Source organism: Hypomesus nipponensis, chromosome 11 (assembly GCF_054491055.1).
Source record: "Hypomesus nipponensis isolate SF chromosome 11, ASM5449105v1, whole genome shotgun sequence".
NCBI classification, from domain to species: Eukaryota; Metazoa; Chordata; class Actinopteri; order Osmeriformes; family Osmeridae; genus Hypomesus; species Hypomesus nipponensis.
In genome coordinates this window covers 23,016,040-23,030,000 of record NC_140371.1, presented here as the reverse complement: position 1 = coordinate 23,030,000, position 13,961 = coordinate 23,016,040, and the positions used below count along the sequence as shown (strand labels likewise).

General features: G+C 54.1%; 1 protein-coding gene across 1 annotated transcript in view; it reads left to right on the top strand.

The window, feature by feature from the left end:
• Window positions 1-13,961, top strand: part of ptk7b (protein tyrosine kinase 7b) — a 54,927-nt gene that overhangs the window by 37,528 nt on the left and 3,438 nt on the right. The window contains 15 exon segments of the mRNA XM_084710244.1: window positions 3,755-3,857; window positions 4,390-4,574; window positions 6,012-6,159; window positions 6,245-6,375; window positions 7,508-7,624; window positions 7,627-7,773; window positions 7,894-8,030; window positions 8,144-8,279; window positions 8,423-8,542; window positions 8,927-9,076; window positions 9,595-9,739; window positions 10,290-10,417; window positions 11,062-11,262; window positions 12,250-12,405; window positions 13,571-13,803. Coding sequence (XP_084566370.1) covers window positions 3,755-3,857; window positions 4,390-4,574; window positions 6,012-6,159; window positions 6,245-6,375; window positions 7,508-7,624; window positions 7,627-7,773; window positions 7,894-8,030; window positions 8,144-8,279; window positions 8,423-8,542; window positions 8,927-9,076; window positions 9,595-9,739; window positions 10,290-10,417; window positions 11,062-11,262; window positions 12,250-12,405; window positions 13,571-13,803 — 2,237 coding nt within the window.

The window sequence follows — 13,961 nt, the reverse complement described above, 5'->3', positions numbered from 1 at the left end:
TTTGTCCTGTCCACACCTCCTGGTTACTGTTGCTAGGTAACCAAACCTCAGAAACCCTCTCAGGTTTCAGTCAGAACCCCGTACTCAGAGTAGATCCAACCAGACTTGGAGGCTGGTTCCTGTGTAGAGGTATGAGTAGACGTGGGCATTGCATGGCTGTCCCAGTCCGGCCTGCAGAAGGTCAATCAAAAATGACAAAAAATTGATGTGTTGAGCGGTAGAAAATCTGTAGTTCTGAAAGACTACAGTGTCAGGCGATTTACGTATGTGCGCTTACGCAGCCTCACCAACAGGTTGGTTAGCCCTCAAAAATGTCTGTAAAAAACAAAAGGTTGATAAAGAATGTAGAGTTTTTAACAAGACATGGACTTCTAAGTATATTTTTACTGAAGTCAAAGGCAAAGCTGTGTGCTTAGTTTGTGGACAACAGGTCGCTGTGTTGAAGGATTACAATCTGAATCGGCAGTACGGGACTAAACACAAATACAAGAACTGGCCTGATGCAGAGTGAGTGCAGGCTGCTCATGGTGTGTTAGTGAAGCTGCAGACCTGATGATCAGGGACCTGTCAGCTTGGCATATCTACCTCAGACATTCAAGTGGCCCTTTGGGAATTGCCCACCCCTGTGTTAGAGGTCACACACACTCAAACACACTCACACACACACACACACACACACACACAGCTGGGGTGTGAGCCCTGGTGTGAACTACTTCCACCAGTCTCTCTCAACATGTGAAGCGTGAAGGCTGTGGACCTCTAACCCTTCCCTCTTTGGGACCCAGGGCTGACCTGCAGGGACGACCTGCTGAAAAATGCTTCTATGTGCAACAATTCAATATGATTTATAACAGCAATAATATAAGTCACAGATTAAAACGAGTTAGACATGAGCCGCCTGTTCTGATGAGCTGTCACGACCCAGATTCCTCCTGGTTCTCTGGAGTCATCCTGGACTGGGATGTGCTGCTTCGGTACTAAAAGTATTTTTACTTTCTTGATGAGCCCAAAGCCTGTCGTGTGTTCTTGTGTGTACATGTGTGTGCCTGTGTGTAGTTCAGAGAATGGTGCTAAAGGGCTCTGTCAGTTGTATTTATAAACACAAATACCAACACACACTCTGTGTTTCCCACAGGTGGACATGAGCTCATGCATACACACTTTATTCTCCAACATGAGATCATGGATGAGAAGGTGAAGACAGGCTGGCCTATCAGAGAGCAGAGAGACCAGTGCAGGCATGATGCTGGGGCAGAGAGACCACAGACCCAGGCATGATGCTGGGGCAGAGAGACCAGTGCAGGCATGATGCTGGGGCAGAGAGACCACAGACCCAGGCATGATGCTGGGGCAGAGAGACCACAGACCCAGGCATGATGCTAGGGCAGAGAGACCAGTGCTGGCATGATGCTGGGGCAGAGAGACCAGTTCAGGCATGATGCTGGGGCAGAACTCTTTCATCTGTTTATAGGAACTAATAAACAGTCGATTAGCTGTATGCTAACGTGACGTAGGTTGTAATTAAACCACCCCAATTACATTCTGTGATATGAAAAGCTGTCTCTGTGTACACACACACACACATTAACTCACACACACACACTCATTAACTCACACACACACACTCATTAACTCACACACACATACCAGCACATGTATCAATTGGTTCCATTCATCAGTGTTCTAACAGCAGATCTGAGCAGACACATGGCCTGTGTTGTGACAGATGTTTGATCATGTTTATGAAACATACATTTAACGGGCAATCAACCCCCAGCCTGAGAGGAGAACGGCCCTCCGGCCTTTAGCACTGCATGTATGTGTTCGGTCATGCGTGTGCTAGTTTGCGTGTGTGCAGAGTATGACTCTGTGGGGGGATTCAGAGTAAGCGTGTGTGTGTGTGTGTGTGTGTGTGTAGAGTATAAGTGTGTGCACTGAAGTGTATTAAGAGCGTGCAGCCCTCCTGGTGTCCATGCAGAGAGTCAGTTCAGAGTGCAGCTGTCTGCTGGAGAGCTAATCTATCTCTTTCTCAATGGAAAGTCCCCTAATCCTGTCAATTGAGACCAGTCATTTGGAGTAATTATCCCGTGTTTCCTAATGGAGGCTTAGCCTTCTCCCGCTACAACCCACCCCCACCCAAGCCCCTGTCTGTTTCCTGCGCTCCTCCCCCTTCCTGCCCTCTTCCTCCCTTCCTGCACCTGCCTGCCAGCCCCTCTCCTCCCCTCCTCCTCCCCTGTCTCTCTCTCTCTCTCTCTCTCTCTCTGTCTGTCTTTCTCTCCCCCTCTTTGCTCTCAGAGCAACCACTCACCATGGCAACAAATCAGTCAATTCTCCTCTCCTCCCGTCTCCTCCACTTTAGTGACTCACTGTTTCCCCTCTCACCAGTAATGACAGGCCTGTGTTTCTGGCCCCAGGTCATTGTTGTTGAGAGCCTTCACACACACACACACACACACACACTCTCTCTCTCTCTCTCTCTCTCTCTCTCTCTCTCTCTCTCTCTCTCTCTTGTACACACACATACTTGACTGACAGCCGCTGCCAATCAGCATCCAACTCTCCAGTGTTAGGTTCACTTTACACACCGTAAACACGCTGCAGTGTCAGGGCAGTGTAATGAGCCCGCCTCCTGAGGGGAAGTGAGGGGGATGGAGGCAGTGTTTCCGTAGAGACGGTTTCCCATGGTGCCTTAGGGTTGCTATGTGCTGCTGTAATGCATTGTGACAGGCCCTCTAGCGCCCCCTCTGACCTCACGGTTGATCCACGCCCTCTGCAGCTAAGACGAGACATGTTTCAGAAAAAGAGGACAACGCCAGAGCAGATGCTGCTCTGCTATTCAGCCATGAACACACACACACACTCACACAGACTTGCTTCCTTGAGTGTGAACCCATGCAGTCCCAACAAGCATGTGCCCTCACGGTGAGCATTCCTGCATACAGAAATCACAACCTCATTAAATCAAACACACACACTCAAGCATGTCAAATGAACATCTAACCTATATCTGATCATATACATAGCTGCCTACTGAGCCCGGGAGAACAGACTCACAGTCTCTCTCTCTCTCTCTCTCTCTCTCTCTCTCTCTCTCTCTCTCTCTCTCTCTCTCTCTCTCTCTCGCTCTCTCTCTCTCTCTCTCTCTCTCTCTCTCTCTCTCTCTCTCTCTCTCTCTCTCTCTCTCTCTCTCTCTCTCTCTCTCTCTCTCTCTCTCCCTCTCTCTCTGTGTCTGTCTTTCTCTGTCTCTCTCTCTCTCTCTCTCTCTCTCTCTCTGTGCTGACTTGTTCTCTCTCTGGTGGTGGTACATGAGTCTCACTACAGTGCTGTGGACAGGGTTCAGACGCAGAACTGTACTGGATGTAGGGTTCTCCTCAGGGCAGGTTCTCCCCAGACACAGAGACACTCCCTTAATGGAGAGAGCAGACTTATCCGGACTCTCTCTCTCTCTCTCTCTCTCTCTCTCTCTCTCTCTCTCTCTCTCTCTCTCTCTCTCTCTCTCTCTCTCTCTCGTGTCTCAGACAGCAGGACTCTCCCCCTCCTCCTCTCTCAGCAGACACAGTCAGAACTCTCTCCATAAAGAGCTCATCTAGAACTGCAGGGGTGTGAGGGTCGGGCCTGCTGCTGCCCAGCCGGCTCTGCTGCCTGCTACATCCATTAGGGCTGTATAGGGCTGTGTTAAGGCTCCACAACTAACCGGCTGAGCTCAGACAGGAATACCACTTAACTCAGTTTCCGTCCTGTCCTTCTGTTCCAGGGCTGGAGAGTGGGGGCGTGACCCTGCAGCAGCCAGGCTCCGAGGCCGAGATCGAGAGATCAGAACCAGTAACTCTACGCTGCCACATTGATGGACACCCACGGTGAGCCCTGCCCCAACCCCTCACCCCCAGCCCCGCCCCAACCCCTCACCTCCAGCCCCGCCCCTGCCCCAACCCCTCACCTCCAGCCCCGCCCCTGCCCCAACCCCTCACCTCCAGCCCCGCCCCTGCCCCAACCCCTTACCTCCAGTCCCCCCCCCAACCCCTCACCCCCAGCCCCGCCCCAACCCCTCACCTCCAGCCCCGCCCCAACCCCTCACCCCCAGCACCGCCCCAACCCCTCACCTCCAGCCCCGCCCCTGCCCCAACCCCTCACCTCCAGCCCCGCCCCTGCCCCAACCCCTCACCCCCAGCCCCGCCCCAACCCCTCACCTCCAGCCCCGCCCCAACCCCTCACCCCCAGCCCTGCCCCAACCCCTCACCTCCAGCCCCGCCCCTGCCCCAACCCCTCACCTCTAGCCCCGCCCCTGCCCCAACCCCTCACCTCCAGCCCCGCCCCAACCCCTCACCTCCAAAACACCATGTATTGTACAGACTGTTCTGTAGCTGTGACGCTTCTGGTCGTCCCCCCCAGCCCTACGTGTCAGTGGTTCAGGGACGGAGTGAGGCTGACAGACAGGACCCACCAGATCAACAACAAGGAGCGCAGCCTGACCCTGAGAACGCCCAGCCCTGCAGACAGTGGCCTGTACCACTGCTGCTCCCGCAACGCTGCGGGTCACATCTGCAGCAGCAGCAACTTCACCCTCAACATCATAGGTGGGCGGGGACTGTGTGTGTGTGTGAGAGTGTGGACCATTAGTGAGTCGAGAGAGAAAAAGGCACTAACATGACTACCGGGAACTATGCAAGTTCATTCCACCCCCCCCCCCCCCACACACACACACACACACACACACACTGTCAATCACAAACAACACCCAGCTACTGTACAGCTCAGATATTGTTCTTATGGAGACGAGAGCTCTGTGTATAGCAGGTCTGGCTCCCCCTGATGCCATCACCGTCCTGTCTCTGATTGGACGTTCTCAGACCTGCTCCATGCAGTATTCCTATCCTGCTAACAGCTTGAGGATCTTCTGTGTGCAGGTGTGGCTGTAATGTAAGGTTCCTGCTCTGAGCGCCTGACCCCTCTGCCTCAGCTGTGTGGCTCTGCAGTTAAGCACAGTCTAGTACAGTACAGTACAGTCTAGTACAGCCTAGTACAGTACAGTCTAGTACAGTACTGTACAGCCTAGTACAGTACAGTCTAGTACAGTACAGTACAGCCTAGTACAGTACAGTATAGTACAGTACAGCCTAGTACAGTACAGTCTAGTACAGCCTAGTACAGTACAGTATAGTACAGTACAGCCTAGTACAGTACAGTCTAGTACAGTATAGTACAGTACAGTATAGTACAGTACAGCCTAGTACAGTACAGTCTAGTACAGTATAGTACAGTACAGCCTAGTACAGTACAGTCTAGTACAGCCTAGTACAGTACAGTCTAGTACCGTACAGTACAGCCTAGTACAGCACAGTCTAGTACAGCCTAGTACAGTACAGTCTAGTACAGCCTAGTACAGTACAGTCTAGTACAGTACAGTACAGCCTAGTACAGTACAGTATAGTACAGTACAGTACAGTACAGTCTAGTACAGTACAGTACAGTCTAGTACAGTGTAGTACACTGTAGTTCAGTCTAGTACAATGTAATGCAGTGTAGTACAGTGTAGTACAGTCTAGTACAGTCTAGTACAGTACTCTAGCACCTAGCCGGCTGCACGTCTGTGTTGGAAACCTAATGCCCTTGTCTCCAATTAGACATCTGCACAGCTTTCTCTCTCTCACACACACACACACGCACACACTCTCTTGCACGCACCAGATTAGCACCTGGGACAAAGGGAGGGTGGATAATTGTTGAGTTTCCACCCCTCTGCGCTGCTGCTGGCAGCCAGGGGCAGGTGGGGTCTGGGTCAGTTGGGGTCTGGGTCAGGTGGGGTCTGGGTCAGGAGGGGGCCGGGGGGCTCAGGCCTCTATCCTCAGTACCTCAGCTGCTCATAAAGCAGCTATGAAGGTGTGTGACAGGGACGGCTGTTCAGGGACGGCTGTTCAGGGACGGCTGTTCAGGTGTGATTGTGACTCGGCATCTGCAGTTGTGATAACGTGTGTGTGTGTGTGTGTGTGGGTGTGTGTTCCTCGTCCTGTCAGATAAGAGTTTTCCCCGGGCCGTGGTTGCCCCTGACGACCAGGTGGTCTTAAAGAACGAGGAGGCCGTGTTTCACTGCCAGTTCACCGCCACGCCCCCCCCCACCCTGGAGTGGTACCATGACAACGAGCTGCTCAGCAACCGCTCCCGGTAAGGCCCGCTCTGCCCTCCTGACCCCTGACCCCTGACCCCTACTGGGCCTACTCATGCTCTGTGTGTTCATCTGTGTCCTCAGGGTGGCGCTGCTCTCCAACGGGACCCTACTGATCTGGCAGGTGAAGCCCAGGAACGTGGGGCTGTACAGGTGTGTGGGGCGAGGGGCTCATGGCCACAACGTCAGCCTGGAGGCCTCCCTTCTGATAGCAGGTAGCAAACACACACACACACACACAAACACACACACCTTTCCTCTCCTCCTCACCAAGACTGCAGTACCATTGGCTTCCCAGTCACCATGTGGAGAATGGTGCCTGACATTTCAATAACTTCTCAGTTGTCACCAGTGATGCCACTGTTTTACAGTCTGAGCACCTGGCTGGTAAGAGCAGAGAGCGATCATGTGCTTCTCCTTTCTCACATGCTGTCCTAACCCTAACCTCTCTCACATGCAGTCCTAACCCTAACCTCTCTCACATGCTGTCCTAACCCTAACCTCTCTCACATGTAGTCCTAACCCACTAAACCACATCTCAGTCTATAGACCTTAATTCACCCTAATCTGGGGTTAATCCCCGCCAGCATTAAACATAAATTGTGTCACACAGGAGCTCAGCATTTTGGGACAAGTTGAAACACTGTGGTGTGACTCCTCCTTTCACCCCAACCTCCTCTGTCTCTGTCTCTCTCTCTGTGTTTCTCTCTCTGTTTCTCTCTCTCTCCCTTCTTCTGCAGAGGAATGAGGGGAGGGGAGGGTTCTAGGGCACAGTAGTAGTGTCTTAATGATCCTGATCACATTCCTCCCACTGGGCTGACAACTTTGATATGACTCACCCACCATGGAGACACACACCCACCACAAAGACACACACTCTCACACACACACACCACGGAGACACACACACACTGCTGTAAATTGTGCTGACTAATTGCTGCTCCTTAGTACGCAGCTCTCCCGCTGAGAGGGACGGAGACTCTCTGGAGGGTTACGGCTAGAGCCAGAAATGGGTTAGGGTTAGAGCCAGATATTTTAGCTTTAAAACTTCTAACACAAAAACCCCCTCCCTCCCTCTGTCTCTCTCCCTGTCCCTCCCTCCCTCTCCCTCCCTCCCTCCCTCCCTCCCTCCCTCCCTCCCTCCCTCCCTCCCTCCCTCCCTCCCTCCCTCCCTCCCTCCCTCCCTCCCTCCCTCCCTCCCTCACTCACTCACTCACTCACTCACTCACTCACTCACTCCCCTCCCTCCCTCACTCACTCACTCACTCACTCACTCACTCACTCACTCACTCACTCACTCCCCTCCCTCCCTCCCTCCCTCTGTCTCCCTCCCTCACCCTCCTCCAGAGATAGAGGACATGGTCCCCAGAGTATCTAGGGTGTTCCCAGCTGACAGTCTCCAGCGTGTGTCCTGCCAGCCCCCAGGGGGCCAGCCTCCCCCCCAGGTGTGGTGGGAGCAGGGGGGCGGCGCGTGGCCCCCCAGGGCCGGGTCCACCAGGAGGGGTTGGACCTCGTCTTCAGCCCCACGCAGGCCGGAGACTCGGGCACCTACACATGCGTGGCCCAGAACAAGGCAGGCCGTAGGACCCAGGAGGTGACCTTCACCGTGGCCAGTGAGTCCTGCTAGCCTGGTCTGCTCCACAATGTTGGGATGCTTGTTAGATTAGATTCAAAGGTAGGTGACTTGTGATTTTACACTGTAAACACTAATACTTTGTGTGTGTGTGCTCCAGCTGCTCCTGTGTGGGTGAACAGGCCCCAGGACAGTTCTCTAGAGGAGGGCAGACCAGGGTACCTGCACTGCCATGCGCAGGCCACGCCCCCTCCTGACGTCACCTGGATACGCAACAACTTCCCCATTAACCCTGAGGTTGGCTCTCACACACACTCACACACACACACACACACACATTCTCCCTCACACACATACTCCCACACACGGTGTGTGTGTGTGTGATGTGGTTCCTGTGTTCCTGCTGTCAGGACCCTCGGTTCTCCGTGTTCTCTAACGGCACCCTGAGAATCAGCAGTGTGGAGGTGTATGATGGCCTGATGTACAGCTGTGAGGCCCGGACACAGGCCGGCCGGCTGGCGGCTCACGCCAGAGTCTACGTGCTGGGTGAGCAGAACCTGTCTGTCTGTGTGTCTGTCTGTCTGTGTGTCTGTCTGTGTCTGTCTGTCTGTCTGTCTGTCTGTCTGTGTGTCAGTCTGTGTGTGTGTGTGCTGGTTCCTGGTGTAGCGTGTGTTCCGTGTGTGTTCCAGAGAAGCTGAAGTTCACCCCACCCCCCCAGCCGTCCCAGTGTCTGGAGCTGGAGAAGGACCTGCACGTCCAGTGCTCTGCCACAGGCCGGGAGCCCCCCACCATCATCTGGACCACTGCAGGTGAAGCTTACAGCAGAATGAAGCTTACAGCTGAATGAAGCTTTCTATAGAATGAAGCTTACAGCAGAATGAAGCTTTCTATAGCGTGAAGCTTACAGCAGAATGAAGCTTACAGCTGAATGAAGCTTTCTATAGAATGAAGCTTACAGCAGAATGAAGCTTACAGCAGAATGAAGCTTACAGCAGAATGAAGCTTGGAATGAAGGACAATGGTCATTGCTTGCTTGTCTATGTAGTTCACAGAATGACTTTAGGCTGAGACTTGAGAACAAAAGGTAAGCGAAAATCAACCAAGATCTGTGTTTTCTAGGACGTGCCTGTGTAGAGACAGTATTGATTAGGCCTCCATGCCCCCTGACCCCTGCCCTGTGTCGCCCCCTACAGGAGGAGCAGAGATCCCCCCTCACCTGCATCAGAGGAATGGACAGCTGCACTTCAACAAGGTGACCCGCAGCGACGCGGGCAACTACACCTGCACCGCCTCCAACAGCCTGCAGGGGGAGATCCGAGCCCAGGTGTCCCTCACAGTGGCAGGTAGGGCAGCAGACCTGTAGGGCCTGGGGGGGGGGGGGCTAGGTGTTGCTGGGGGAGGCATTTGGAGGCAGGGGGAGGCAAGGAGAGGCAGGGGGAGGCAAGGAGAGGCAGGGGAGAGGGAGGGAGAGGCAGGTAGAGGCAGGGGGAGGCAGGGAGAGGCAGGGAGAGGCAGGGGGAGGCAGGGAGAGGCAGGGGGAGGCAGGGGGAGGCAGGGGAGGCGGGGAAGGCAGGGGGAGGCAGAGGAGGCAGGGAGAGGCAGGGAGAGGCAGGGAGAGGCAGGGAGAGGCAGGGGGAGGCAGGAGAGGCAGGGGGAGGCAGGGAGAGGCAGGGGGAGGCAGGAGAGGCAGGGGGAGGCAGTGGTGCTGGGGAGTTGTATATTAATTGCAGTTGATGCTGAATGGAGACTTGTGGCTGACAGGACAAGCCACAGCCAGCCTTGAGAGGAACATTACTGAGCTGTGGTGGGATGGAAGTGTTGCAGTAACTGCTGCGGGTGTGTGTGTGTGTGTGTGTGTCAGTGTACATACGGTTCAAGCTGGAGCCAGAGAACACCACGGTGTACCAGGGCCACACAGCCACGCTGCACTGCCAGGCCACAGGAGACCCACACCCACACATCCAGTGGATGGTGAAGGACAAGGTGCTGGACCCTGGCAGGAAGAGGTGGGAGTCTCTCTCTCTCTCTCTCTCTCTCTCTCTCTGTCTCTCTCTGTCTCTGTCTCTCTCTCTGTCTCTCTCTGTCTCTGTCTCTGTCTCTCTCTCTGTCTCTCTCTCTCTCTGTCTCTCTCTGTCTCTCTCTCTCTGTCTCTGTCTCTCTCTCTCTCTCTGTCTCTCTCTGTCTCTGTCTCTGTCTCTCTCTGTCTCTCTCTGTCTCTCTCTGTCTCTGTCTCTCTCTCTCTCTCTGTCTCTCTCTGTCTCTCTCTGTCTCTCTCTCTCTCTCTGTCTCTGTCTCTCTCTCTCTCTGTTTCTCTCTGTCTCTGTCTCTCTCTCTCTCTGTCTCTCTCTCTCTGTCTCTCTCTCTCTCTGTCTCTCTCTGTCTCTGTCTCTCTCTGTCTCTGTCTCTGTCTCTCTCTCTCTCTGTCTCTGTCTCTCTCTGTCTCTCTCTGTCTCTGTCTCTCTCTCTCTCTCTGTCTCTCTCTGTCTCTCTCTGTCTCTCTCTCTCTGTCTCTCTGTCTCTCTTTACATGTGTATGTAATGTATCTCTCTCTCCCAGATTCCAGAAGATGCCTAATGGTTCTCTGGTGATCTCTGATGTCACCACAGACGACACAGGGAAGTATACCTGTGTGGCTGGAAACAGCTGCAGCATCAGAGACAGTGTGGCTCAGCTCTATGTAGTGGGTGAGTTCAACACACACACATTCACACACACTTCCTGCTGTCCTAGTGCACTAATATGGCTCTAGTGCTATTTTAATATGGTTCTAGTGCTGTCCTAATATGGTTCTAGTGTATGGAAGCAAATCAGTGACATAATGTTTTGAATTTGTACTTAATATTGAAATTTAAACAACACCAAATGTACACCAAAAAATTTGAGGCGAAAAAATTCTGATTGCAACATCCAGGATACCAAGGATAGGTAGAGGACGGAAAATACATAATGACTACCAGGGAAAACAACCATGCTTCGGTGAGTCCGATGTGATCAAATATTGCATTGAGGCTTGATTGCTCTTCCTATCCTTGATATCCCGGATGTTGCAATCTGAATTTTTAGAGCTGTAAATTTTTTGGCTCAAGTTTGATAGGCTCAAAATGTTTAGGCTTGAATTTTTTAAGATCAAATTTTTTAGGCACAAATCTGAGCAACCTGAATTTTATTTCACATGAGAATTCAGCTGTTTCAATATTAAGAATTAAGTGCCTTTTTTCAAAACAAAAATTCAAAACATGATGTCACTGATTTGCTTCCATACTAGTGCTGTTCTAACATTGTTCTAATATTGTTCTACGCTGTGTGTGTGTGTGTGTGTGGCATCCAGAGAAGCCTGCTCCCACGCTGATGGACCAGGAGGAGAAGGCTCCCTACAGGATGATCCAGACGGTCGGCCTGTCGGTAGGCGCAGCCGTGGCCTACCTCATCGTGGTGCTGGCCCTCATGTTCTACTGCAAGAAGAGACGCAACGCCAAGAGACTGCAGAAGGGCCGGGAGGGAGAGGAACCAGAGATGGAGTGTCTCAATGGTGAGAGGCAGGGAGAGAGGGAGGCAGGGAGGCAGGGAGGGAGGGAGGGAGTCAGGGAGGGAGGGAGGGAGGGAGGGAGGGAGGGAGGGAGGGAGGGAGGGAGGGAGGGAGGGAGGGAGGGAGGGAGGCAGGGAGGGAGGGAGGGAGGGAGGGAGGGAGGCAGGGAGGGAGGGAGGGAGGGAGGGAGGGAGGGAGGGAGGGAGGGAGGGAGGGAGGGAGGGAGGGAGGGAGGGAGGGAGGGAGGGAGGGAGGGAGGGAGGGAGGGGAACTAGAGATGGAGTGTCTCAATGGTGAGAGGCAGGGAGGGAGGGAGGGAGGGAGTCAGGGAGGGAGGCAGGGAGGGAGGCAGGGAGGGAGGCAGGGAGGCAGGGAGGGAGGCAGGGAGGGAGGCAAGGAGGCAGGGAGGGAGGGAGGGATAAACAGACACATTAGGTTGTCAAATCCAATGCAATCATACTACCACCTAGTGTCTACTTATGGTGTGGCATGCGGAACCAATAATAAATAAGGATGATTCATAGTAAGAATTGTTTACTGTAATAGAGCATGTTTATATTCCAGGGCTGTAAACAGAGAGAGAGAGCTCAGAGATCCAGCTCTTGTGTTTGTGAGGATAATCCCCTAATCTGAGACAAGGCCCAGATTGCTATCAAACACCACAGTAGGGTTAATGCACTGGAACACCACATTATCTATTGATTTGTGCAACTGTTTGTGTCACAAAGATTATAAATGACTTTTAAAACCTTGTTTTCTAATGCTGGAGTTAGAAAGTGTTGTGCCACAGTTTATATTCCTGACATCACAGTTCAACATCAACATAGAGCCAGATGTTTCAGACTGACGTAAGATGACAAAAAAAACTCAGTTTTGCTACTGATTTTATTCACTATTCTCTAATTGTGCATACGTGGACACTTGAAATTCCTTTGGGGTTAATAAAGTGAAAGATTGCAGCGAGGTGTGATGTGTTTGCTTGTCCACCAGGTGGTGCTGCTCAGCAGAATGGCCACACCACAGCTGAGATCCAGGAAGCGGTGGCTCTCACCAGTCTGGGCACCACGGCAACAGCAGAGAAATGCCACAGCAGTAATGACAAGCTGCACTTCCCCCGAGGCAACCTGCTGACCATAACCACCCTAGGTAAGAGAACACCCCTCGTCCCTAATCTACCCTCATCCCTGCTCCACCCCTCACCCCGGCTCCACCCCTCACCCCTGCTCTAACCTCACCCCTGCTCTATCACTCATCCCTGCTCTACCCTCACCCCTGCTCTACCACTCATCCCTGCTCCACCCCTCACCCCGGCTCCACCCCTCACCCCTGCTCTAACCTCACCCCTGCTCTATCACTCATCCCTGCTCTACCCTCACCCCTGCTCTACCACTCACCCCGGCTCCACCCCTCACCCCTGCTCCACCCCTCACCCCTGCTCCACCCCTCACCCCCGCTCTACCCTCACCCCGGCTCCACCCCTCACCCTTTCTCCACCCCTCACCCCTGCTCCACCCCTCATCCCTGCTCCACCCCTCACCCCTGCTCTACCCCTCACCCCTGCTCCACCCCTCACCCCTGCTCCACCCCTCACCCCTGCTCCACCCCTCACCCCTGCTCCACCCCTCACCCCTGCTCTAACCTCACCCCTGCTCCACCCCTCACCCCTGCTCTAACCTCACCCCTGCTCCACCCCTCACCCCTGCTCCACCCCTCATCCCTGCTCCACCCCTCACCCCTGCTCTACCCCTCACCCCTGCTCCACCCCTCACCCCTGCTCCACCCCTCACCCCTGCTCTACCCTCACCCCTGCTCCACCCCTCACCCCTGCCCCACCCCTCACCCCTGCTCCACCCCTCACCCCTGCTCCACCCCTCACCCCTGCTCTACCCCTCACCCCTGCTCTACCCTCACCCCTGCTCCACCCCTCACCCCTGCCCCACCCCTCACCCCTGCTCCACCCCTCACCCCTGCTCCACCCCTCACCCCTGCTCCACCACTCACCCCTGCTCTACCACTCACCCCTGCTCCACCCCTCACCCCTGCTCTACCACTCACCCCTGCTCTACCCTCACCCCTGCTCCACCCCTCATCCCTGCTCCACCCCTCACCCCTGCTCCACCCCTCATCCCTGCTCTACCACTCATCCCTGCTCTACCACTCATCCCTGCTCTACCACTCATCCCTGCTCTACCCTCATCGCTGCTCTACCCCTCACCCCTGCTCCACCCCTCACCCCTGTTGGACTTGGTTACCACATTACATTTACGTCTTTACATTACAAGTGTGTATGCACGTGTGTGCATGTGTTTAGGGAGGGGCAGGTTTGGGGAGGTGCTCTTGGCGAAGGCGCGTGGGGTGGAAGAGGCGGAGGAGGAGACAGTGGTGCTGGTGAAGAGCCTGCAGAGCCGGGACCAGCCGGCCCAGCTGGAGTTCCAGCGGCAGGCAGACATGTTCTCCAAGCTCCACCACCCCAACCTGGCTCGTGTGCTGGGGCTGTGCAAGGAGACAGAACCACACTACGTGATCATGGAGTACTCTGACCTGGTGAGTGACACACTCACTCACATACACTCACACACTCACACACTCACTCACATACACACACTCACTCACTCACACACACACACACACACACACACACACACACACTCACTCACTCACTCACTCACTCACTCACTCACTCACTCACTCACTCACTCACA